The sequence below is a fragment of the Eschrichtius robustus genome, chromosome 15 (assembly GCF_028021215.1).
Source record: "Eschrichtius robustus isolate mEscRob2 chromosome 15, mEscRob2.pri, whole genome shotgun sequence".
Taxonomy (NCBI): domain Eukaryota; kingdom Metazoa; phylum Chordata; class Mammalia; order Artiodactyla; family Eschrichtiidae; genus Eschrichtius; species Eschrichtius robustus.
Window position 1 is genome coordinate 80646528 of NC_090838.1, and position 26169 is coordinate 80672696.

Consider the following 26169-nt stretch of genomic DNA (forward strand, 5'->3'; position numbering starts at 1 on the left):
CGTCGCGGTTGGCCCGGCCCAGCGGCGGGGCGCCTACGGCCCGGGCCCGGATAGGCCCCAGGCGGGGCTGGGGGCGGCCGAGCGCCCCTCGAGCCGCGCGGGCCGGTCATACCGGCGAGCGGCTGGCGCCGGCGGCCGGGCATTTCCTCTTCCTCCCTACGCGCTGCGCGGCGGCGGCGGCGAGGCCGGGCTCGGGCGCCCAACCGCGGCCTGCCGACGAGCGCGAGCAGACGCCGTGACCCGAACCGCCGCCGCACCGCCCCGCCGCCCCCGCCGCGCCCTCCAGCCGTGGGGCTCCGGGCTGCTGGGCCCGGCGCGGGCTGCGAGAGGCGGGGCCGACGTGCGGGCGGCGGAAGGAGGCGGAGGAGGAGGAGGAGGAGGAGGAGGCGGCGGCCGGGAGCCGGGGGAGAGGGGCGGGGGGTGGGCCTGGGGAGGGGAGGAGCGGGATTTGCGGAGCGCGGCGCCGCAGCCCGGAGCCGGCGGGCCCGAGAGTGACCGAGTCACGGCGGGCGCCGGCGGAGCCGCGGCGTCGGACCCGCCTCCTGGAGGAGCTCAGCCCCGGCCAGGCCCGGCCCCATTCCCGCCCCACGCCGCCTCCCCGCCGCAGCCGCCGCCGCCGCGGGAGCTCTCCGCTGCCCACCCCGCCCCCGCGGCCGAGCCCGGGAGTCGAGTGGGAGTCGGCAGGCCGGCGCGGGCAGCGCCGGGACCCCGCGGGGGACACTGCAGCCGGAGCCCGGGAGGGGCCGTGCCGCCACCGTCTGAACTAGGATGTCCCGACATGAAGGTGAGAGGAGCCCCCACCCCCACCGCCAGGGCCTTGGCCTACCCCGCCCGGGCCGGGCGCCGCGGAGGGCGGCCGGGAAGCGGCGGAGACTTGAGCCGATCCCGAGCCGGGCCCGAGCCTCCGGGCCCGAGAGCGAGCGAGGGCGGAGAGCCGCGGCGCAGCCGCCGCCGCTGCCGCCGACACCGCCGCGGCCCTGAACTGGGCCTGGTGCCGGAGGCGGGGCGGCCGGGCAGGCCGGAGGGTTTGCACTGTCATGGGGCGGGGGAGGGGGAGGGGAGGCGGCGGGGCCCGTTACCGGCGGGAGCCGGGCCCTCGGGACTGATACCGGACGCCGCGGCCCGTCCGCCTGGCCCCGGAGCCGCGGGGCCCCGGCGCGGCCTAGCGCTCCCGCCGTCCCGGAAGGGCCCGGCGCGGCCGCCGAGCGGGGCCGCAGACGGCGGCAGGAGACCGAGGAGCCGGCCCGGGACCCAGCGGGCGCGTCCAGTCGCCGGGAGACGACAGCGAGTGCCCCTGCCTGCGGGCGACTGCGGGGCGGGCGGGAAGGCTCTGCGGCCGGGGAACGGGAAGCCCCCGCCGCCTGGAGCCCGCCCCGGCCTCGCGGCTAGGCCTCGGCGCGGCCCTGAGCTCGGGTAACCAAGTTCCCGGGGCGGATCCGTCCCGGCCGGGCGAGCAAACTCCCTGCTCGGTCACCCGGTCGGAGGGGGACTGGCTCCCGGCCGGCCGTGGGCCCCTCGCCCGGCGTGCATGTCTCCCTAAACCAGGTTTTGGTAAATGACCGTGGTGAGGTCTGTTAGTGGTCAGGGAGCGTTCTGGACTTTGTTTTGCGATTTAAAAACATGATGGGGGTACAGTTGCAAATCAGCAGACAGCTCTAGCCCGGCCCCAGGGCACAAAGAGAAAATTGTTTAGAGCCGAGGTATAGGCGTTGATCTGGTAAAAAATAAGTTAACTTCAATTTGCTGCCATATGGTTTAGAAAAGGGGGAGGGGGGTTGTGTTTTCTTTGTTTCACTACCACAGGTCTTTAAATAAAAAGTATTACGAGACTTGGCGAAAAGTTTATCCTGGTAAGGTTAATGCAAGATTGTAGAAGTGGCTTGAAGATATTGTGTACTCTGGATGTTAAAATACTGTATAGGTGAGGTAGGAGTGGAGAAAGTTTAGTGAGTCACATTCGTGTGTGCATCACACTGTTAGGGTATTCTTAGGGAAATACAGGCCTTAGAATTTAAAGATTGAAAAACTCAGATTGTTCAAAATTATATTCAGAGCATTACTAATTATAATGTAATTTGAGATCGACTCAAAGAAAATATTGTGTCCAAGCGTTCTGTATTTTAAAGTCAGAAAAGTAATGGGAAATAGGCTATATTTTCTTCACTTACTGTGTACCAGTGTTGGACATTTTGAAATAATAAGGTACATAGGCTCATAGAAATATTTAGAAGCTATGCCTATTTTCCCATTTTTTTCTACTTAATGGCAATACATTCCCTATCTTGTAATTTAAAAGAAGTTGTAATTAAAGTTATAATAAAATTTTAATTTGGGATATTAAAGTTTACCTTAGGCTGAAGTCGTGTGTACATTGACCACCTTCAAGACAAAACGAAAGTGAACAATGGCTGCAGGCTCTCTTACTCATAAGAACTAGGAGAGTTAAAGTTACAGAATCATAGCAATGGAAGAAGGGTGTTTGAGACCCATTCTCCTTGCTTTAAGAAAATATCCAGGTAGTTCCAGACTGAGTATTCTGATTGAATGGTGTCCTGGGAAGATTCCTTTACCCTCAGTAATCTTTTAGAGTAATTAAAATCCCACAGCGTGAACATTCTTGAATGTAACACAAATTCTGTAATTTAAGCCCAGTTTTCCATGTTTGGTCCTGTGGCAAGGCATGTGGTCATGAAACTTACATTTACCTTTTAGTTACTTGAATATCATTGAACTCCTCAGCACATGAATAGCACACCTTTTCTGGTAACTTACATAATGCCAGAGGTTTCTGAAAAAGGAGCATTCCTATAATATATCAGTTGAAGACTTATAGTACAATATTTGACAAGTGATTACTTTTTAAGGGTCTGGTTTATGGCCTAAGGCAGGAATGGCAATCTCATTAAGAATCACATTTAATTCATTAGATATATGTTTTGTGGAATTTTAGTTTAGGCTGCCAGTTACTTTCATCAGTAGAAATTTAGCCTATCAACAAATGTAGAGTTTGACACCCTCGGTATTATAGTTTGTTTCTTACCCTTTCTTCTTTGGGCCAAGTAATCCCATTTCTTTAGTGGTATGATTTTTGAGCTCTTTTAATCATCTGTCCACCTCCAAATTCTCTGTAGTTGTTGTTTTCCTTTCAGTAGTATGACCCAGGACTGGGTGTAGTAGTCTGCGAAAAGATCTGAACTGAGCTGCCTGTACTGTTGTGCTTGCATTGTGCTTCCTTTTCAGTGCTTTCTGTAAGCATGTAATGTGTTACTTTGTGTTTGAGCCCATCCTAATGAGTTGCACTGTTTTATATGTAACATGTAACTTTGGACAACACAGCCCCAGGATGGACATCTGTCAAGCTTAGAGTCTGTACTTGGTGAAGCAGTGGACTACCTCTGAGAAATGAGATGCAACTAGAAGCACAGAAAAATGTCCTAGCCCAGGGGCCAGCATGCTCTTTTCTGTAAAGGACCAGGTAGTAAGTATCATAGTCTTGGCAAGCTATAAGGTCTCTGTCTGCTCTGCCGTTGTAGTATAAAAGCAGACAGCATGTAATGAATGAGCACAACCATGTTCCAGTGAAAACTTTCTTTATGGAACTGCTGTTGAATTTCATTTTAATTTTCATGTGTCATGACATATGATTCTTTGTTTTACCATTTAAAACTGTAAAAACTGTTCTTAGCATGCAGGCTGTTCAAACACAGGAGGTGGCCGAATTTGGCCCATTTTGGCCTGTGGGCTATAATTTGCCTACTTTTACTGTAGAGTAGAGCTTTAGAGAGTTGATAGAACTGGAATTGTTGGGAGTCCGGAAAGGGCCCGCTCTGCTTGGTGTTCTGTTGTTTCCTTTGGGGAATGGGGAGCAAGTCCATGGACTGAACCAGTTCTGTACCTGTTGCCAGCAGTACCGTGTTGACTGGGATAGAAGTCATTGTTCCTGAGGCATGGGAAACAGACTCCCCACCCACCTTCCCAGACGCTGTCTGAGTGGAGATGATGGTACTCTACATTGTCTCCTGCTTGCCCAGCGTGACTTTTCCAACCAGAATTCCAGGGCCTTTTAATTCTCTTTGTAACGTTCTTGTCACGTTAACAAACACTTTACAACATCAGTTCCTAGTCACTTTATGTTCAACATACCAACACCATCTAGTTCCATGTTATACACAGTGAAACCAATCATTTTCTATTTCATTTGTAAGAGTATGTTTTTTTAATGTTTCACTACATACTTTCCTTTTAAATACATTTAAAGTATAACTGTGCTATGCAGAGCTTAAAAACTATATAATAGCTTTGCAGATGTTTTTAAAAACACATCAAATTACTCAGTGCTTATTAGCTAAAATGAAATTATGAGTGTTCTTGCATGAGTTGGAACCTAATTGATTACCTGGGGTTAGGAATACATTTATTACCTTAAATCGTTCAACCTTTTTTCATTCGCTACTATGTGTAAGGCCCTGGGTTAGTTACGAAGAATGTGGGGATGAATGAACAAGACACAGCTTCTCACCTTAAGTTTGGTGGGGAAGGTGCATGTGTGCACAGCTTCTACCGCCCAGTAGACATACCATGAGGAAGGGATAAACAAATTGATGACAAAATAATTACCAACTTTTTTCTTACTAACTTTGCCCAATTTCAGAGAGGGAATCTATTGTGATTTCTAACTCCTTTTTCTTGAGTGCCTCCTTAGCTTTTTTGTGGGCTACTCTCGATTTTGGATAAAATTGTTCGAGATTTCAAATAGAGTTCCTGTCTCTACCTGATTTATATTTCCCCTAGTTTTTTTAAGATTTTCATATGTAAAAATGATAGTGGATAAATGGACAAGTGATGATACTGTGTTATTCTCAGAAGCATCTGATACTGGTTATTTTCAAAATGTAATATATAAGAGTAAGTAGGCCATTACTCTAGTTTTTGAAAGTTGTACCATTTTTTTGAAATTGTAGAACTCTTTTGTTAGTAGATTTCTCTTCTCTGAAAGTGCTGTCTGATGCTAAAAATGCACATGCAGACAATCCCGTAGTGAATTGCAATAATTTTGTTTTCAGGATTTGGGGACTGGAAAGCCAGGATTGGCAATTAGCATGTGATTTTAATGTGGTGACTTTTGCCTTCCTGTGGCAAAGTAGATTCACTCCCACTGAAAAGATCTTTGCCATCATGTCGGACAACTTATTTTACTTAAATGATCTGTTAAAAGATTATGATGTTCTTACTTGACTTTAAATTTCAATAAATCATGAATTACATTTACCTTGACTTTCAGTAAAGGATAGAACATAAATATTTTAATTTCTGGGGTCTTTGATTTCATGATTTTGTATAAAGTTGATTTTGAAGCCCATTTTCCCCATATATTGACATTTGTGTTAAAGTTAAAATATGACGAAATATAACTTTCCTCTCTTATTTTAAATTAGAAATTTAATTTGGAAGAAATTCCTTTTAGTCTTAGAATTTTAAGAATTTATTAGCAGCAATCTTGCTTAAAGATTGAAAACTTTTTCACAGTGGAAAATTAGGAAGCTTCTGATGTGAAACTACCAAACAAATTCCTTCATATTACGCTTGCAACATTTCAAAAAAGAAATCCATGCCCTTATGAGTCATAACTTAATTTTCAAAAATCAGCTTTATAACATCTACCATATATATTTGCTGAGGTTTGGGTGTTTTTTTTAGACTGGGGGTTCCAAAAGTTGTTTTTAGTGAAGATTAAGGTATCGTTGGGTTATCCTAAAAATAGTGTTTTTAATTTCTTTATAAATATTGCTGTGTGGCTACATTCATGAATATGGAAACATTTCCTACCCATCATACTCATAAAATTTAAAAGGAGTGCTGTTCATAATTAAAATCTTTGTTAATAAAAGTTTAATTTCATGTTAATTTTAGTATTGTGCTAGGAGCCATGATGTTGTTCATTTCCTTAAAATGATATGGTATACTTTTTTAGTCACTTAAGCTATTCATTATAATTGAGGAAAGAGTCTGTAAGAGGTATACAGATCAGAGCATTTTTTAAATGTGGTAATTTTTATATATTATCTGTGTCCTGATTCATGTTGGAGATATTGGATAAGGCAGACAGCTTCCTGAGGGAACAAATTACCTACGTTCCATGGGAAGGAAGTGAGTATTTTGGGTGAAAAGAGAGGACGTTTTGGGGATGGTAAGGACACGAGGCCAGGAGGGTGATGGCAGAGGAAAGTTAGGATGGGCCTGAAGCTTGGAAATTATCTGTAGTCACAGAGAGTCAGAAACACAAAACTAACTCTTGTGCCGATGAAATGTCTTAAGAGCTGCATACCAGGAGGTAAAAACTCACTGTCCTGTGAAACTAGCAAGAGCTGAATTGCCTGATTAGGCACCTTCCAGGGTGCCATCCCTGCTACCTTTCTCACTGCCCTCCCACATGTTTGTTAATCCGTGTTTTTAGCTGTGTCTTTCTGAATAGTGACAAGCAGAGTGTGAGTCTATCCAGTTCCTGTACATGATCTGTGTATCTTTTCAGGGCCGCAGTACCAGCCAGCAGTCCAGCAGACTTTGCCAGTAGCCACAAGGGGTATCAGGGAGAAAGTATGGATGGATCCTTGCAAATCCATCACTGCTGTGAGAAAAAACCAGCTGAAATCACAGGAGTGGGTCGGTCAGTCAAGTCACCTTCAGCTTGGAGGGACAGACAATAAGTGGGTGAAGCCTCTTGACGTCATGACTAATTAGGTTTGCACATTATGTTCTGCTGAAGTGTGTGTCTGTGTGTTCCTTCTCTTGGTAGTACTCAGTGCCACTGTCATGAACTTCAAATTTTTCTACAGTCAGAGGATCTTCATTCAGAGCGCCACTTTAGAGTGCTAACTTGATGAGTTGACCATTCGAACAGTGACAGGTATATTCAACTATAATGTTTGGTTTTGACTTTTGTTTCTTTTGTTCCTTAAGACTCTGTCACCCTCCCCACCCACCCAGCAAAGTTAAGTTCCTCCAGTGGCACTCCTGCCTCATTCTCCAGGCATTTTTTTATGCTGCGATTGTTTACTTGTCTGCCTGCCCCACAAACTACCTGAGGGGTAGGTATAGTGTTACACTTACCTTTGTACCCTACCACCTAGCATAGTGTCTGGCCTTTGGAGGCCCAGTGAACGTTTGCCGGTGATTGTTAGAGATGTTAATACTTGTCTAAAAAATGGTGAGACTGGACAATGCATTCCTGTTTTTATCTGGGGGAACTGGTTAAGAAGGAGAGAGATTGTAGGAAGGAGAACTTGGAACTTCCATAAAAGTAAGAGGGGATGAATAAACTATGTACATAGAATGAAAATAACTTAGGGTAGCTGACTCCTGTGGGAATGGCCTGGGACTGGACTCCGAGGTGCTGTTTTGTTCTCCTTCTGGCTCTGGTTTCAGATTAACTGGCTGTGGGATCTGCATATTAATTGCACTTTGTATGAGTTTTCTGGTTCATTCAGTCATTCATTCAGCAAATATTTATGGACTACCTACTCAAGTACCACTCGAAGTCATCTCCAGAGCTTGCCACAAGTTGTTGACCCTTGCTGCAGGATGATGATATTCAGCGGGTTAGAAACACATGTTTGGGAATTAAATGCTGTTGCATAGGTTGTGGCTCTTTTCCAGTGTGCTCGAATTAGTCCTTGAAGTTTATATTTTATGACAGGATAGTTAAGTCATGTAAGTGTTTTAATGTTTTGGCAATATTTGCTCCCCCCCTCCGTTTTTTTTTTTTTTTTAAGCTTATTTTCATTCAAGCTTCACAATCACTTCTAATGCTGTCCAGCAGTACATTTCTTTAACAATATTATCCTTAGACTGCAAGACTCAACACACATCTGCATATATAAGTATCTTTTTGATATTGAATACTTAGAAAAGAGCTCAAGAGATTAAGCTTTTTGTATTCAGTATAGTTTTTTTGTGAAGTCCATATGGTTATATAGCAACTGTTGGGGTGAGTAACTAGACCCTACTTCCTTCTGTTATTCTTCCTCAGCCAGCATTCTCCTTTGGTGTCCTCTGTGATTGTAGAGGTTTGGCAGTGCAAGCAAATGAGAAACTTTCTAAATCAGGAGTTAAAAACATTGAAGTAAAATGGGCGGGGATTATATAAAGGAGCTGTTACAGATGTGTCCCTTCTCTGCAAGAATGAAGTACATGCTGGGAGCTGGGGGGTGGTTAGGTGTTGGGAACCAGGTAGTTTTCATAATCAGAGATCTTATGTTCATCCTTATTAACACTACTAGGGATTCTGACACAGTTAATTGCAATTTGAAATGAATGTAACCTGTTCACGTGTTTGTATAGCTATAGATATGGATATACATAGTAGTCACAGAGGTAGAACCAATCTTCCTGTCCTTGGGAAAAATGGTGATTAGAACCTCAAGTTACAGTGGATGAGCACCTGGCCCGTGGTGATCCTGTATTAGGCCAGGATCAAGGAGCTTCACTCCATGTCAGACATACTGCATATCTTCATGCTCATTCATTGCTCCATATCATTTTCTGCAAGCTTCTTAGAAATCACCCAAATGGAAGAGGAGATAGCAAATCTACTTGCAGAATTGGGGTGCATGATCACACTGTCCAACAGAAATCTAATTGCAAGTCACATGTAATTTTAAATTCTCTGATAGCTACAGTAACAAAACTAAGGAAGTGAAATTAATTTTAATAATTTAATGCTTTTAACCCAATATATACAAAATAGCATTTCAACATGCAATCAATATACAAATTGTTTATGAGATATTTTTACATTCTTTATTCTTTACAATGCTATAAAAATCTAGGGTATATTTCACACTTAACACTTTTCAATTCAATTGCTAAATTTTCATAAAGAATACTTGGTCTTAGCTGAGACATACTTTAGACTCATACATCGGGGGTCTGCTGATTCATCTTTTGATCATGTACTGTCTCTTTTTGTAAGTACATGTTGATGCAGTATTGCCATCTACTTAATGGTCTATTCATTAGCATTCTAGATTTCTGTTCCTAGAATTTCTCTCCTATGAAGCTAGGTTTTACCTTACTTTTTCACCTTAAAATTATTTTTAACCTACTTTAACTGCATATAACCATCACAATAGAAACCTACTTTATAAACAGCTACAAATGTATATAAATTCTAATCCCTTTGTGGGCTGTTCAGATTGATGAGGTATAAAGTAATGGCTTCGGGGTGATTTTAATGTGAGTTTGGGGGTTATTTTAAAGTCCCCTGCCTTAACAAATGTAGAATTTGCAAAAATTGTTACTAGTCCATTTCAAGTTCGATTACGGTGAATTTTACATTTGAAAAAAGTGACCCCTAGGCTTGGTAATTTATTGTAGATATATTTCATTGTATAGATTAGATCTCTAGTATCCATCTCCAAAAGTCTCTTTGCATCTAGCAATAGAAAGACAGGTGGTTATGATTGTTCTTTAAAGTAAATTTAAGGAAACTGACTATGGAGTTAATACTTAGCCCACTATCAAGGTTAGCCACCCACTGGTGACTTCTCTCTTTTACCTATTTGGCTTATTGTTTTCCAGTTACAGCTAGATTTGCAAGTGAAAATAGAGTGTTTGGAAGACAGTCTGTTAAAAATTAAAGACCTAGTGTTTTTCTGTCTTCATTTTATTGGAGCAACATTTCCACTGAGCAGTCAGTTTTACGGTTCTTTTTTTTTTTCCCTGCAGTCCCCCTCCAGCCAGATCACTGGAACATAAGGAATCTGTGACTCTCTCTCTCTCTTTTTTTTTTTAATAGTATAAAAATGCTAGTACTATCATTTTTGGGTACTCTCATCCAGTGGTTCTCAAAGTGTGGTTCAGGACCAGCAGTATCAGCATCACCTGGGAATTTGCTAGAAATGCAGATTCTTGGACTCTACCCTAGACCTACCAAATCAGAATTTCTGGGGGTGGGGCCCAGCAGTCTGTGTTTTAACAGGCTCCTACCTGGACCCAGTTATAACCAAAGGCATTTTTTTGCCTGAGGTTGTTATTGCTGGTGACAGGCACACAATGGTTGTGGGACCACTTTTCATGGTATGATCCTAACCAAATGGAAATGGAGCTCATGACCTTGGCATCATTCTTCTTGAACGTCATGCCATTGTCACCTGAGGAGGTGGAAGAGGAGCATAGCTCCCCGCTCCAGACTAGTTCTATTTGTTTGTTTACTCAACATATATTAATTGAATGTGTACTTGGTGCTAGGCACTATTCTGGCCACAAGGAAACCAGAGTGAACAAAACAGAGAAGCTTCCTGTCCCTCTGACGCTCGCTCTCTGTTAGAAGGAATATACCGGGGGTGGATGGCCTGTGAGCCAAACTCGGCCACTGCCTGTTTTGGTAAATAAAGTTATATTGGAGCACAGCCACATCTCCTCTTTCCCATACTGTCTAAGCTGCTTTGTGCTACAGTGGCAGGGTTGAGTAGCTGTGACAGAGAAAGCTGAACATATTTATTCTCTGGCTCTTGGCAGAAAAGGTTTGTGGATCCCTGGGAAAGACCATGAAAGAATGAATAAGTAATAGAGTGTTAGGAGGTGACAAGTGTTATGAGAACCCATACAACAGGTTAAGGGAATAGAGAATGGGGGCCTACTTTAGATATGGTGGTCAGGAAGGGCCTTTCTGAAGACAGAACTTTAAAAGAAAAAATTTGAATTAAGGGATGTGTAAAGGAGGCTACAGCAAGCACAGAGGCCTTGAGACTTGGAATGTTCTGGGAACAGCAGTGAGGCCACTGTGGATGGAGGACAGTGATCGAGGGGGAGAGGTAGGAAATGAAGCCGGCATAGCCAGGCCAGACCCTGCATAGCCTGTGTGGTGGGCTGTGGTGAGGACTGTTGAATTGTTAGTGCTTTGAGAAATACACTGTAGAAACCCTTCTTTAGAGAGATCTTTCTGGCAAAGGCTGGAAACTAAATACCTAATGAAGCACATTCCAGCATCTCTAAGAAACATTTCTTTTTGAACTTTCCCCTGTACTCTTCACTCTAGGGTGTCCACCAAGTAGAGGAATGGGAGGGAGTAGACTGCAGAGCTAAGAAAACGTGAGCGAGTTGGAGAGAGGTAGATGGGACAATACTGAGGAGACCAGGGTTTCTAGAACAGGAGACTCCCATGTGCACGTAAGTTCTGACTTCCAGTTCACTGCTAGGAATCTGATTTCTGTAAAAGGATACTAATATACCTCTTTGGCCTCTTCCCAAGGGTTGTTGTGGAGATGAAATGCCAGCGCATGTAAGAATGTTTTCCAAGTTAGATAAAGCGCTGCACAAATGTAAGGTGATGGTATTTTTATTATGGCAGATAAGATTAGAAAGGAAGATTGGAGCAAGGTAGATAGGGAAGGATTTTGATTGCCACACTAAGGTCAGTCTTTTCCTTTTTCCATACAGGTTATGGGATGGAAGGGGGTGGGGGTAGTGCATCAAAAGTTTTAAGCAGAGAAAGGGCATGATGAAGAGTGGCATGTTTTAGGAAGAGTAGTGGGGTCCATATGCAGACTAGGTTGGTGCCTGGGGCAGGGACAAGTTAGAGACTCTGGCAGAATGAGCTTGAAGTTAAAAGGACCTGAATTGGTCAGTGACAGTAGGAGCAAAAAGAAAAAAATATGACTTGAGAGAAAGTCTTATTGCAAGAGAAGAAGGACTAAAGTATAATTTCAGGACAACCAGCCAGGGTGCTGGAAGGATAGCAGGTTCTTCTGGTAGTTAAGGAAGATAGGAAGGGACAGGTGGGGAAAAGAATAATTTTCAGCTTTTGACGTTCTGAATTTAAGGTGATGGTAGGCCATTAGGTAGAAATCAGGAGTTGAGAAATACTACACTGGGGCTCAGGAGAGAGAAATCTTGGTTAGAAAAAAGAATTTTATAGCCCCCTACATTGAAGTCTGGGGATTGGCTAGATTTCTAAGGAAGAAAGCATCTAGAGAAGGGAGGATCAGAGAGCAAAGGGAGAACCATGATTGTGATGTGACTTGGAAGCCACAGACCGTTCCTGACCACCCATCATCTGCAATAGCACTTGTCATGCAAGTATTGACTTACTCCTTTAGATGTAGGCTGCTTTGAATAGGGGTGAGAGATAGAGTAGATGAGGAGGTGGGAAGGGGAGAAACTAATACTAACCAAACATCTGCTATAGTAATAGTAATATTTATTGAGTGCTTACTATCTGAGGGGCACTGTGCTCAGCATTTCACAGGTACCACCAACTCATTTAGTTCTCACAACTGTCCTGTGAGCTGTATATTTATTGTCCCAGTGTAATGGATGAGGAAGTTGAAGCACAGAGTTCAGTACCTTGCCCAAAGTCACGCAGTCTGCGATGAAGCTGGAATTCAAACCCAGGTCTGGGTTCTCAACATTAAGCTGTACTCTGTACCAGGCACTTTATAGACTGGTTCCTACAGCAGGGATCACAATTAAAAGGCTTAGTAAAATTTCAAAACAACCCAGCAGATATGTTATCCTGCTTTACAAATTAGGGATTTGAGTCTAAGTAAGAGAGGTTAGCTTATTTGTCCCAAGTCACCCAGGTAGTAAGTGGTAAAGCCAGGACTTGAACTAAGTACTGTCAAAAACCAAAGCCCATGATCATTTTATTTCATTCAGAGGTCAGTAAACTTTCTGTACAGAGCTAGATAGCAAGTACGGCTTTGCAGGCCACATGGTCTCGACTGCAGCTACTCCACTCTGCTGCGGTGGTATGAAAGCAGCCATAAGACTAAACATAAACAGATGAGCATGGCTGTGATCCAATAAATCTTTATTTGTGGATACTGAATTTGAATTTCATATAATTTTCAGGCATCACTGAATATTATTCTTTTTAAAATTTTCTTTTCTAAACATTTTTAAATGTAAAAACTGTTCTTAGCTCGTAGGTTGGACAAAACAGGTGGTGAGCCAGATTTGGCCCATGGGCAATGGTTTGCTGACTCCTACTTCAATCCATTCATTTAATAAATATACATGGAATACTTTCTCTATGCAGAGACATTGTGTTGGGCACTGGGGATGAAAAGCAGAGGGAGTTCCAGTTCCAGCCTTCTAAGATGAGACAGGTAATTATAATACAATGTAGTATGGACTATAATAAATTTATACCTGCAAGGTATAGTGAAGGAATAGATATGGGAGGCTTCTCAGTTTTATGGATGAATTCATGAATGCATCCCAAAAGGAGTTATGTATTTGAGCTGTATCTGATGTTGGGGAGAGTATCCCATGGAAAGAGACATGGGCAGAAAAAATTTTGCTCTGAGGGGAGACCATAAGAAATTTAACATTATTGGAGAAGAAAGGGAGGGGCTGATGCCAGGAGATGAACCTTGTCAATAGGATAGGTTAATGGGAATGAGTTTTTAGGAAATTTTAAACCAGTATGACTTTTTTTTTTTTTTTTAATTTTATTTATTTATTTATTTATTTATGACTGTGTTGGGTCTTCGTTTCTGTGTGAGGGCTTTCTCTCGTTGCGGCAAGCGGGGGCCACTCTTCATCGCGGTGCGCGGGCCTCTCACTATCGCGGCCTCTCTTGTTGCGGAGCACAGGCTCCAGACGCGCAGGCTCAGTAATTGTGGCTCATGGGCCTAGTTGCTCCGCGGCATGTGGGATCTTCCCAGACCAGGGCTCGAACCCGTTTCCCCTGCATTAGCAGGCAGATTCTCAACCACTGCGCCACCAGGGAAGCCCAACCAGTATGACTTTTGTGTTCTAGAAAGAGATGCTCTGAAGGATGGATTTGCGGGGGGTGGGGCGGAGGGACGGACAGGCAGGTTACCACAAGATAAAATAATTGCTGTAGTGGGTGCAAATGAGAGACCTATCTGGTGAATGTTTAGGCGTGGGGATTTGGGAATAATGAAAAGTCTAGGAAAACTCGGGGTTTGGGCTTCATTAGTTGAGCAGTGCTATTCATCAAGATGCATATCTAGGACAAAGAAGCATGCTTTAAGGGTGAAGGTGGGAAGTAGGGAAAAGAGAAGTGACTTCCATTTTTAGCATGTTGGGTTTGAGGTACCTGTGGGACATCCGAGTAGAGATGTCCAGGGACAGTTGAACATGTGGGTCTGGAATTCAGGAGGAATAGGTCTGGGCTAAGATAAATCCATAGTGGTAGAGTTGATTGGTCAGTGATGGTGAGAACATATAGATTAAGAAGATCGGTAGACCAGTTATTAAGCCCTTGGGAACACTTAAGTTTGAGGAGCAGGAGACTGGCTGAAAGGAATAGCCTGGAGAGTAGGAGGACCAGGAGAGAGTATTGTCATTGAAACTTAGGAAGGTGATTTTCTGGAAGGAGGATGTGGTTAGTATTGCTGCAGAAAGGTCAAGAAGATAAGGAGTGAAGTGTTCTTTGGCTGGGACTGTTGGAGTGAGGAAGGTTGTGGAACTTACTGAGCACCTTCAAAGGCACAGGCTAGAGCCCAGATTGCAGTGTATTCAGTCCTGAATGAACATGAGAAACTGGGAACACTTCTTAAAGATTAAGCTGTGAAGGAAAGGAGAGATGTCTGTAGCTAAAAGGTAGATACTACAGACTGATACTAAAGACTGGGAAAAGTCATTCACTCAACAAATACTGTGCCAGGTACTGGTGTTGAAACTGGGGATAGAGCAATGAAAGATAAGAGGAAGTTCTCATTGTAGAGCTTATGTTTTAATGGGGAGGGTGGGTACAGAAAAGGAACATATAATTTAATTTTGGTTAGTGATAAATATTCTGAAGAAGATAAAGCAGACTGAGGGATTAAGGATTGAATATGATGGGAGGTAAATGAGTAGTCTGTGTGTTTTTTTTAAAAAGAGTGATCAAGAAAGCCTTTCAGAGGAGGTGACCCATCTCAAGCGGAGACTTCAGGTATAAAAGCCCTGGAGTTAGAATAAAGTAGGTTATGCGAGGAACAGGGTGGCTGGAGCTGACTAGGTGAGGAGGAGGAGTAGAGAAGAGGAGGTGGGGATAGACTGGGTCCAGATTAGATGGGGCTTTATAAGTGATGGTGAGGCACTGGGGTTTAATCCTTTGAATGTAGATCTAACAAGGACACAGGCAAGCCAAGTGGGTGAGAGGAGGGCCATTTACTGAGATGTGGAGGGGAGGAGCATTTTTGGAGGCTGAAGTCAGGAGTTCTGTTTCAGACATATTAGGTAGGAGATGTCTGTTAAATGTTCGAGTGGAGATGCGTGATGAATAACCTGGAGTTGGTTGGATGAGTGTGAACAGGTACCCGCTCAGCAATGTCATTAGGGATCTTAAAGTCAGGACTTGGTGTGATTCTGCTGCCTTTCTTTCCAGTTTATTGTGGCTTGAGTCCCTGAACCTTTTAGTAGGTAAGTGTCTGTTTGGGGGGCCTATGAACCTGTTTTTTCCCCCAAAGTAGCAGGAGAGAGGAAGCATAGAGGTCACAAGCCCGGTGTGTCTCCTGTGCCAGTGTTGCAGTGATACAGGTCCAGGCCAGGAGAGCTCAGCGTGGGACTTAGGCCAGTTTGGCAGCTGGATAATGAATTAGTTTATTTTAATCCTTTTCTCTCCAATAAAATCAAGAGAAGATAGAATAATAGACCTTTTGGTCCAGAAGGAAATCAACCTTTTTTTTTTTCCAAATAAAATTGCAGTCTGGAAAGGCTGAGTCACACTACTTGAGATCACAGTGAGGACTAGAATTCAGATCCCATGACTCTTATTCCAGGCTCATTTTGTGCTATATATGCTGCTGGGATGAAGTTACCCAAAACTGTAAGCTCGGGGAGAGTTACTAGTTTATAGATACTCTGAGGCTAGATTTCTTCAGTGGACAAAATTTTCTGTTCACTCAAGTTTTTTTTTTTTCTGAGATGCTGAATAGTAAATTTATCAGTGGGACTTTGGAGCCAGACCGCCAGGATTCAAACCCCAGCCTGGTCACTTACTTTACAAACTGTGACCGTGGGTAAGTTGTTCACCTCTGTGTGTATCATTTCATGAGGTGGGCATAATGCTAGGGTGGTTATATTTGATGGTTATTATATATAAAATGTTTAGAATAGTGCCTGGCATATGGTAAGCACTCATTGTCTGAGCCATCGTCATCATTTTCATCTTGGACGTACAAAACAGTTGTCTGCCATACTTCTCAGTTCTGTGCCTGTAATTTGAGTGTTAACGTTATGCAAACTATATAAGAGAAGATACAGGAAGGTAGGGTAAGATAAGGTATATAAGGTAAGATATAGTCTCTGCCTTTGAGGAATTTGCATTATAATGGAGGGAGAGGTTTTAAAAGGCTTACCTATTTGTTATAGGACAGTGAAAGCCATGAATAGTCTCTTACTGTCCTAACATTCTGTGAATCTGAGTGTTCAGATGAAGGCAAAGGGACTAAGGAGAAAGGTTTGAGCAAGTTTTGTGGATAAGGGACTTGCCTGGATGGAGGTGAAGCAGACATTCCAGACCAATGGGGTGGGCAGAAATGAGTATGTAATAAGAAGGCCAAGGTAGGAAAACACAATTTGTGAGAATTTGTGAACAGTGAAAAGAACAGTTTTGCTAGGGAAAAGGCCCATGAAAGATAGTAGTGATTAGGATATATTGAGGATATATCAAAACCAAGCATACCAGACTTATCTCTTTTTTGATTGGGCTTCTAAATTGGTGTATCAAAGTATCACCATAGACAGTATCTTTCATTAAGGTGTATAAAGACTGTCATTGTCCTTGTGGACAGGATATTAGCTGTATTAGATGATGATGTCAGAGGAGTGCATCACTGATTGAGTAGCTCAGAGTGTTGATCCGTAGGTTAGTGGCAACCTAGAGTAAAGAGAGGACTAAGGAGGTGATTCTGTACCTCTTTTTTTCTGTTCTAAGATTTTTTTTCTTTAATTGACTGAGATTAACACATTGGTAATATATTCCCCTGTTCTATTAACCAGGTTCATCACATCAGCATTTTGCCATTTTTGTATCAATTTCCTACCCCCTTCCTTTTGGAGGGTTTGAACATTTTTAAAGCAAATCCGAGACCTGTGTATTATTTTACCCACAAATATTTCAGTATTTATCCCCAGTTGATAGGGATGCACTACACACACACACACGTGCGCACACACGTGCCACAGTATCATTATCACACCTCACAAAATTAACAATAATTATTTAGTATTATATAATACCCAGTTCATCTTCAGTTTTCCCAGTAGTATCAGAAACATCTTTTTAAAGTTAGTTTGTTAAAATCAGGATCCAAAAAAGGTCCACGTAATTACGTTTGGTTGTTATGTCCTTTAAAATCTGTATAACAGCTCCCCCGCCTTAAAAATGCTATTTATTTTTTGAAGAAACCGAATCATTTCTTTGGTATTTCTAACATTCTGGTTTGCATTTTTATGATGTCATTTTATCATATTCTTTCATTCTCTATTTCTTTTAAGCGGTAATCAGTTCTAGAGGGTTGATTCAGATGTTTGTTTCATAGAATATTTTATAGGTGCTGAATATTTCATAATGCTTATAATATCACATTAAGAGGCCCATAATGACTGGTTGTCTTAGTGGATTCAAATGTCAGCTGTCCCTCCATTGGCAGTTACTGATGTAAGCTGCCTGGATCTGTTGTTTCATAGTGATTGCAAGATGTTGATTTTTCCATTTTTGTTTTTCCTATGTTTATTCATTGGAATTTTTCTATAAAGAACTCTGATTCACGTACTTTAAAGAAATCACTGTAATGCTCTCATAAAGGATAAATAAAATGAAATAGTGTCTTTCAGGATGTGAATGCTCAGGCATAATTAAATTAGAGGAAATAATGAAGAGGTTAGATACTTGTACCTATGTAAGACTCACTGTGAGTCAGATAGCTTCAAATGCAAATCCATACAGACATGTAGTGTTGGCAATTCACCTTCAACAATGTTGCCATCAATGCTGTTTCTGTTGAACAACTCTTGGTGTCAAGTTTTAAACAATTTACCCAAGCAGTTGTATTACTGATGATTTCAGTGTGTGTTAAAATCTTACAAAAGATACTTTGTATCTATATGTAAAATTCAGTTAGCTTACAAGTTCAAATAATTATAAACAGGTTTTTCTGTTTGGACCTTTGAAAGATAATGTGAAAGGTAGAACGACAGTTCTTCATTGTGTCATATTGTCCATCACATTGCAGGTTTCTGGAATCCCTGGCACTGACCTCCCAAATGCCAAGATGACACCCAAATTTCAAAATGCCCTTTCGGAAGTAATACCACACTCTTTAAAAACCACTAGTCAAGTGCAAATATTATTAAGACAGGAAATCAAATAACCACTACAAATAAACATTTGAAAATAGCAGATAAAAACCACCTCTCGGGCTTCCCTGGTGGCGCAGTGGTTAAGAATCCACCTGCCAATGCAGGGGACACGGGTTCGAGCCCTGGTCCGAGAAGATCCCACATGCCGCGGAGCAACTAAGCCCGTGCGCCACAACTACTGAGCCTGCGCTCTAGAGCCCGTGAGCCACAGCTACTGTGCCCACGTGCCACAACTACTGAAGCCTGTGTGCCTGTGCCTAGAGCCCGTGCTCCGCAACAAAAGAAGCCACCATAATAAGAAGCCCGCACACTGCAACAAAGAGTAGCCCCCGCTCACCGCAACTAGAGAAAGCCCGCGTGCAGCAGTGGAGACCCAACACAGCCAAAAATAAATAAATAAATTCAAAACAAAAAAACCCAAACCACCTCTTTTTTTGCTAATATCACTTTATGCCTAGAAAACGTGAAACTCTTTTAAAATTATTACAATTATTGAGATAATTTAGTAAGCGGATTGGTGTATATACCTAGAGGTGAGAATTGCTAGGTCATAGGGTAAGTGAGCAACTTAATTTTCATTTAAAAATTGTTCTTGCACTCACTTTTTTTCCGCCTCGTAGAATTGCTTGTTTCTTCCTGATTGTTACCAGTCTTAAGGATATTAAACCTTTTTTATATTATAGGACTTTTTTCTGAATCGTATTTGCCTTGTATATGTCTTGGCTCCCCCGAAGACTTTTCACTTTTATTATAGACTTACCTCTGCCTTTTCTGTATGCCTTCTGGGTTTTATCATGCCTAAAAAGGCTACTTTTTTGCCCTTTGCCATGCCCACAGTTTTTTTGTTTATTTATTTGTTTTTTAAGACAGAAAAGATAAAAAGAAATTGAGCGAGTGACTTGAAGGCATCCATACGGGGAGTAGGGAAGGTGAAAGCACCTGCTTTAGAGAGACAGGGAGGACCTGGAGATGGGAAGTAGATCCCAGAGAAGACTGAGAGCCCAGGAGGTGAGGGACGTTTGTGAAGCAGGCAGCGAGTGTGAGGGACCTTGTAGGACAGTTATTGGCCACCGGTCTGTTCAGTAACTGGGGGACCACAAATTTATTTGACCTTGACTTCTAGCAAGAAATACATTTTTACAACACCCAGAAAACACACACAATGGCAGCAAAAGTTTCATGAAACGGTCCCCTGTTTGCAGTGTACTCTGATAATTTTCAGTTCTGTTTTCAAGAAATTCTGATTAAGATCCACTAAATTAATGATTCTCAACCCTATCAGACCTAGTGCCTTATTTATTCTTATAACAAATATTTTAAGGCTGTTGATTATCCTGAAATAAAGTTAATAGGTAGGTCATCAGCTACCTTAGATGTTACAGTGAAGTAGTTGACGGCCTGTAGCTACTTACAGTAAATACCTTCGGATTTAATGTAAAATAGATAGTGGGAAGCAGCCGCATAGCACAGGGAGATCAACTCAGTGCTTTGTGACCACCTAGGGAGGTGGGATGGGGAGGGTGGGAGGGAGACGCAAGAGGGAGGAGATATGGGGATATATGTATATGTATAGCTGATTCACTTTGTTATAAAGCAGAAACTAACACACCATTGTAAAGCAATTATACTCCAATAAAGATGTTTAAAAAAAAAACACCTTTGTATTTAAAAGAAATAGGCTCAGAAGACATACCGTATAAAAATTATAGGAAAATGAAAGAGCTGAGATATATGTAGATACTAAAATAAAAACTGTTAGAATAAATAAAAACAATATATGATAAGAGAAAGAGGGATATTTTTAAAAATGGAAAATATGATAAGAGAGGGAAGTAATTTTACTTGATGTGAGGGTAACATAAGAAATTAGACTGTCAACATGGAGAAGTAAAAGTAGTATCACGTACTCACCAGTGAGTTTGACCTTATTTATACCTGTGGTGTCAAAATAATTCCCTGTGAAATGACCTAGCATGAGACAAGGAAGTGATGAAGTCTCACAGAAAACCTGGAAGAATCCATCATTAGCAACCTGCTTTCAGACTCTAGTACTTAACTACCCTGCAGGGCATATCCTTTGATGGGCAGTGGGGTGTAGAGGATGGATTAGAAAAAGAAACAGTTAACAGCCCTGTGGTAAACTTGGAGAGACATTCTCAGGGTAAAAAAAGAAAGAGAAGCAGCCCCAAAATAAATAAGTTTAATATTTACTTTTCACAACATAGATTTCTAATATAGGATAACATATAGGATGATCTTGATGTGAAATTTTTTTAATGTTAATGAAGTTTAGAAAGAACCCTCTGTTTCATAAATCCTTACTAACTTAATAATGTTTAGAAATAAATCTATTCAGAGATGTCTCTGTTACATACTATTTGAAAGTTACGGCTATAAAAGCAGTCTGATAGAGGTATGCTGTACTGGAAACTCAGCTACTACAAACAGCTTGTCATCAGATTTTCTGAAATGCTAAACAGTCTTAGTTCTAAATGAAGCAAAACAATCTTTTCTTAACTTATGGGATAGTGTCACACCTGGAAAATAAGTTTACTAAAGCGTCAAGAAATATTGTGTGTTTATGGGGAAGATGGAGTTTGGTAGTATGCTCAGACAATTTTAAAGTTTTTTGTTTGTTTTAATTTCCTACTTGAATGTCTGGTGGGAGATTTGGAAAATCTTGTTGGGATGCTGGGCAATTCTTTACTGCATTTCCAGACTCCTAGCATCTTTGGTACCTTTCCCCCAATAAATGCCAGTAGGACCCCAATCATTGTGATGACCAAAAAATAACCGCCATAAGCTCCCTGGGAATGGTACCTCCCAGTTGAAAGCTACTGTGATTAAACTGATTTTACTGGGTCATGAGCTACAGTTTGAAAAACACTTAGAGAAGCCTCTGGGTCCTCCTGAAAACTAGTAGAAGAATGACTTGCAACATTATTGCAAATATAAGATAGTTATTTCCCTAGTGTTGATGGGTCACTTCAGTTAGCTTTTGTTCTTTATATTCTGGCTTTCATACTCCTAGACAGATATTGATGGTCTTAATAAACTCATTTGACCTCCAATTTAAATGGTTTCATTGTCCCGTGAAACATGCAGAAATTCTTTGAAAGGCATGTGTCAGTTTGTCTAATCTCTAAACGCAGCCCATGCATTCATTGACAGAGCACTCACTACACTTTGAGTGTCATTGGTTGAACCATCTGCCTCCTTGTTTCTTGTTTTTTTGGGTTTTTTTAATAAACTTTTTATTTTGTAGTAATTTTAGATTTACAGAAAAGTTGCAAAGGTGGTAAATAGACTTCCCATGTACCCCTCACCCAGTTTCCCCAAATGTTAACATGTTACCTTGACGCGTTTGTCATAACTAAGAAACCAACATTGGTGTATTGTTACTCACTAAACTGTAGACTTACTCAGATTTTTACCAGTTTTTCCCCTTATATCCCCTTCCTGTTGCAGGATCCAGTCCCAGATTCCATGTTGCACTTGGTGCCTCCTGGTTTGGACTTGAGTAGCTGCGCGGAGAGCGGCGCGCTCTCTCTCTGTACTGGGTCTGGGTGGAGCCGGCACACGTTTTCTCCACACTGCCTGCTCTCTGCTCTTCTGCTTGTTTTGTCTCTTAGTAATTTCTCTTGACTGAGTTTCTAGATCTTTTGCCATTCTGTCAGTATGTTGTATTTGTTTCTCATTTTAAAACAAGACATCCAGAACTGAATGCAGTTCTTCACATATAGTCTGACGAGAGCAAAATGTTGTGGAAATAGTACAGTTGTGTATCCCACATGACTGTTAATGTAGCCTAAGCTTGTTCGTTTATTTCCTGGCTTTTTTAAGCAACTGCATCCCATATTGGGCTAATTACTGAAGCTGAAGTTCTGCTTGGTTAATTCACCCAGAGTTTTTTTGTTTTGTTTGCTTGTTTGTTTTAATCACATGAATTGCTCTTTAATCCAACAGCAAGACGTTATGTGAACCCCTTTAAAAATTCATCTCATTTGTTTTGGCACACCCATTTGCCTCTTTGAATTTCCATCCTGTCCTCCAGTGTTTTAACTGTTTCTTTTATGCAAAGCTTATAAGTATGCTTTCTGTCATTTTCTAAGACACTAATAAAAATATCGTATAGAACAGGGTCAAATACAGGACCTTACCATGGCGCAAGATGGCAAGTGAAAAGAAGCTGTATAGCAAGTATGTAACTGTATGAGGAAGCTAAAAAATGTTGTTAGCATAGGCTGAAGGCCGTGATTCAGTCTTACTTATATGCTGACTGGGGTGGCACCTAAACTAGAACTCTTGCAGAATGAGAGCACATGAATTTTTTGGAGGACTGGTAGGTGGAGGGTCAATTTTACCTAAGAATGGAGCCAGCTGTTATTCATAAGATTGTCAGCTTATGCTTCATTTGACTGGATGTGCCTGAAACGTCTACTTGAAGGTTTCATGAGCCTTTCTTGAATTAGGCCTTTTTATGAATGGCATTGAAAACTTTGGAGGACTTTAGTCACACTTTTTTTTATTATCAAGGATTTTTTTTTTTTAATATTTATTTATTTATTTATGGCTGCGTTGGGTCTTTGTTGCTACGCGCGGGCTTTCTCTAGTTGCAGCGAGTGGGGGCTACTCTTCATTACGGTGCGCGGGCTTCTCATTGCGGTGGCTTCTCTTGTTGCGGAGCACGGGCTCTAGGCATGCAGGCTTCAGTAGTTGTGGCACATGGGCTTCAGTAGTTGTGGCTCGCGAGCTTTAGGAGCGTAGGCTCAGTAGTTGTGGCGCACGGGCATAGTGGCTCCACGGCATGTGGGATCTTCCCGGCCCAGGGCTCGAACCTGTGTCGCCTGCATTGGCAGGCGGATTCTTAACCACTGCGCCACCAGGGAAGTCCCTCAAGGGTGTATTTGAATGATACTTCCTTTTCAGTAGTGCCTGTTCATGTATCATTTCCCATTTTTCTTTTTTGTTTTTCCTGTTGGTCTTTTCTTAATCTTTAAGAGCCCATTGTTTGTTGTATTTGTTGCAAATATTTCTCTCCATCTGTTGTAATTGACTTATTTTGTGGCTCTTTCGTCAATATTAAAGTTTTATGCTTACCTATTATCAAATTTACATTGTGCTTCCTTGCCTCCTTTATGGTTTCAGGGTCCCTGTATTGCTTAGAAATTTCTCACACACTAAGAGGTAAAATAAAGAGATCCTCTTGTAGTTTCTTTTAAGAAGTTTGTAGCTTTTTTTAAAAAATCTAAACATACTTGCCATTTTTAAGATATATGCCAACCAGTCAGTCCTTTTCGTTGAGAATGGAATTTTTATGCATGTGTGAGAAATGTGTCATGCATTCAGAAAGATGTCTACATTCAGTAAAAAGATAATAAAACAAAGGACTTTGTATCCATCTGTATTAAAACATAGGCTATCTCCCAGACATGTCCATAACCACTATCTGGACCTTTGTCTTCATCATCATCTTGCCTTTCTTTATAGTTGTACCCCTAGTAAATCTCTTCCTATCTAAGCAGCGTATCGTTTAGTTGTAAAGCACGGAGTGACAGGCTCAGAGCTCTCTGTGTGAGGAAAGGGCAGTTTGCACCATTGAACACAAGCTTCTAGGAGAGGAGAAGCTGAACAAAGTCTGTCTTCAGCCTCCCTGGGAGTTTCCCAGAGACACTTTGCAGAAGTCACTGGGTGAGGTCACGAGTGAACCTTGAAAGATCAGGGCCACCACAGAGCGGGGGATTTGGCTGGGCCTTCGTGTGGACCAGGGTGGATCTCCAGCAGAGATGTGGTCAGAGGACAGCCGCTCACATCCCCTGCTCTCAGGAGCAGGTCAGAGCAGAACACCTGTGGGGTGAAGCTGAACCTCCCTCCTGGAGTGGAGAACAGGAACTTACTTCATCAGCCAAGTCCAGATGAGCAGCTGAGCCTGGGCCAGACTGCCTGGGCATCATTCTGTCCTCAGGTCAAAAAGAAAAAGTATATGATTGTGTGTGTGTGTGTGTAGTTGATTCTTGTTGTTCTTGGTAGCTGTGTTCTATAAAGTTGCCATGAACACTGAAGTAGCAAATACTCAACCAATGCTCCAGTGGAAATACAGGGCTAGGTTCCTTTGAGCCTCTGGTCACACTTTCATCAACAGATCAATACATAACCTTGTTTTCTGTGTGTTTCTGTTGAAAGACACCTTATTTAATATACAGTTGATTCATAAACATAGAAGTCATAGCTAACAGCACTATAATTCATGACTGGACAGAGTTTATCTAACATATTTTCTCAGCCTTGTGGTGCTTAGGAACGCTAGACAGCACTTCAGCACTACACTAGGGGCCACTTTAAACAGTGAGATCACGTACAAACAATACAGAAAGTTGAAAAACATGACAGTACATAGACCATGAAAAGGATGCTTGTTTACAGGATGAACTGAAACAAGAAGGCAGAGCGGCCACTTGTTTGAGCTCAGCTAGGAAGGTGCACATTGGTAACTCAGATGTGCATGAGTGACTTTGAAAGCACTGCAGGTATGCTGTGTATGTATGTACGTGTATACACACACACACACACACACATACACATACATACACACACAAAACAGGGAAAGTTAATCCAGGATGTTAGACATCAGGATAGTAACTTGGGGTAGTTACTAGAAGGGGCGTAAGGGAGACTTTTGTTCCGTTAACTTGATCTGGGTGTTAGTTACGCAGGATGTGTTCACTTCGTGAAAACCAAGCTGCGTATTTATGATTTGTGTACTTTTCTAAATGGAGTTCCACTTCAGTAAATAGTGTAAAACAAACAATACTGTGGCTTCAGGATCTGGGTGGTGACCACTCACTGTGTATGGCTCTTGAGTGTCACTGCTCCAGTGTGGACAAGTTGTTCTCAGCTACTGCATGGCTGTCATTCTGGGGGTTCCCACTTCACCATCTTCCTGGTGATTTTAGTTGCTTCTCTCTTATTTTGGATCTCCTGTTTCCTAGATTCCATCTCCCCATTATTTCCTCTTCTCACTCTTCTGTAGTTTCTGGAGAAAGGGCGCACTGGGAATAATTTTGTAAGAACTTAACAAATCTGAAAATATTGTTAATACTACCCTCATCCATGAATGATAACTTTCCAAAGTATATAATTTTAATTTGGAAGTTCTTTCCTTTAGAACTTTGATGACATTAGTGTATTACCTTTTGGAGTCCAGTATTCCTGTTGAACATATCAAATTCTTGATCTTTGTGTGTGACCTCTATTTCCTTCTTCCCCTATTCCCTCTCCTGGAAGGTAGTAGAATCTCCCTTAAGCCTGCTCTTTTGAAATGTGGTTAGTTGCTTTCCTTTTATCCATTTTGTTCGGTACTCTATGGGTCTTTTCAGTCTGGCAATTCATATCCTCTTTTCTGGGAAGTTTTCTTGAATTATTCTGTTGATTATTTTCCTCTCCTCCATTTTCTCACTTTCAGGGTTTTTTGTTTTAAGAACTCTTAGGATTTACTCTCTTAACAACTTTCATATATAACACACAGCAGTGTTAATTATCTTTGTCATGTTGTGCATTTCATCCCTAGTACTTATTTATCTTATAACTGGAAGTTTGTACCTTTTGACTGCCTTCATTCAGTTCCCCTTTCCCCCACCCCCTGCCTCTGGTAACCACAAATCTGATCTCTTTTTTCTATGAGTTTGTTTGTTTGTTTTTGAAGTATAATTGACCTACAATACTGTGTTAGTTCCTGTTACACAACATAGTGACTCAGTATTTCAGTACATTTCAAAATGATCACTACAGTAAGTCTAGGTACTATCTGTCACCATGCAAGGATATTACATAGGTATTCACTATATTCCCCAC

General features: G+C 42.0%; 1 protein-coding gene across 4 annotated transcripts in view; it reads left to right on the forward strand.

Moving 5' to 3' along the window:
• The first annotated feature begins 457 nt into the window (after positions 1-457).
• Positions 458-26169, forward strand: part of KCMF1 (potassium channel modulatory factor 1) — a 74136-nt gene continuing 48424 nt past the window's right edge. The window contains exons 1-2 of one of the 4 annotated variants that reach the window (XM_068564356.1): positions 458-784; positions 3337-3478. Coding sequence is in view for 1 of the 4 variants with exons in the window: in XM_068564353.1 (XP_068420454.1) it covers positions 769-784 (16 nt within the window). In the remaining 3 variants the exon portion in view is untranslated. Of the gene's footprint in view, positions 785-3336; positions 3479-6818; positions 6905-13036; positions 13107-26169 lie in introns of those variants that run through there. The other 3 variants (XM_068564353.1, XM_068564354.1, XM_068564355.1) reach the window with 3 other exon arrangements.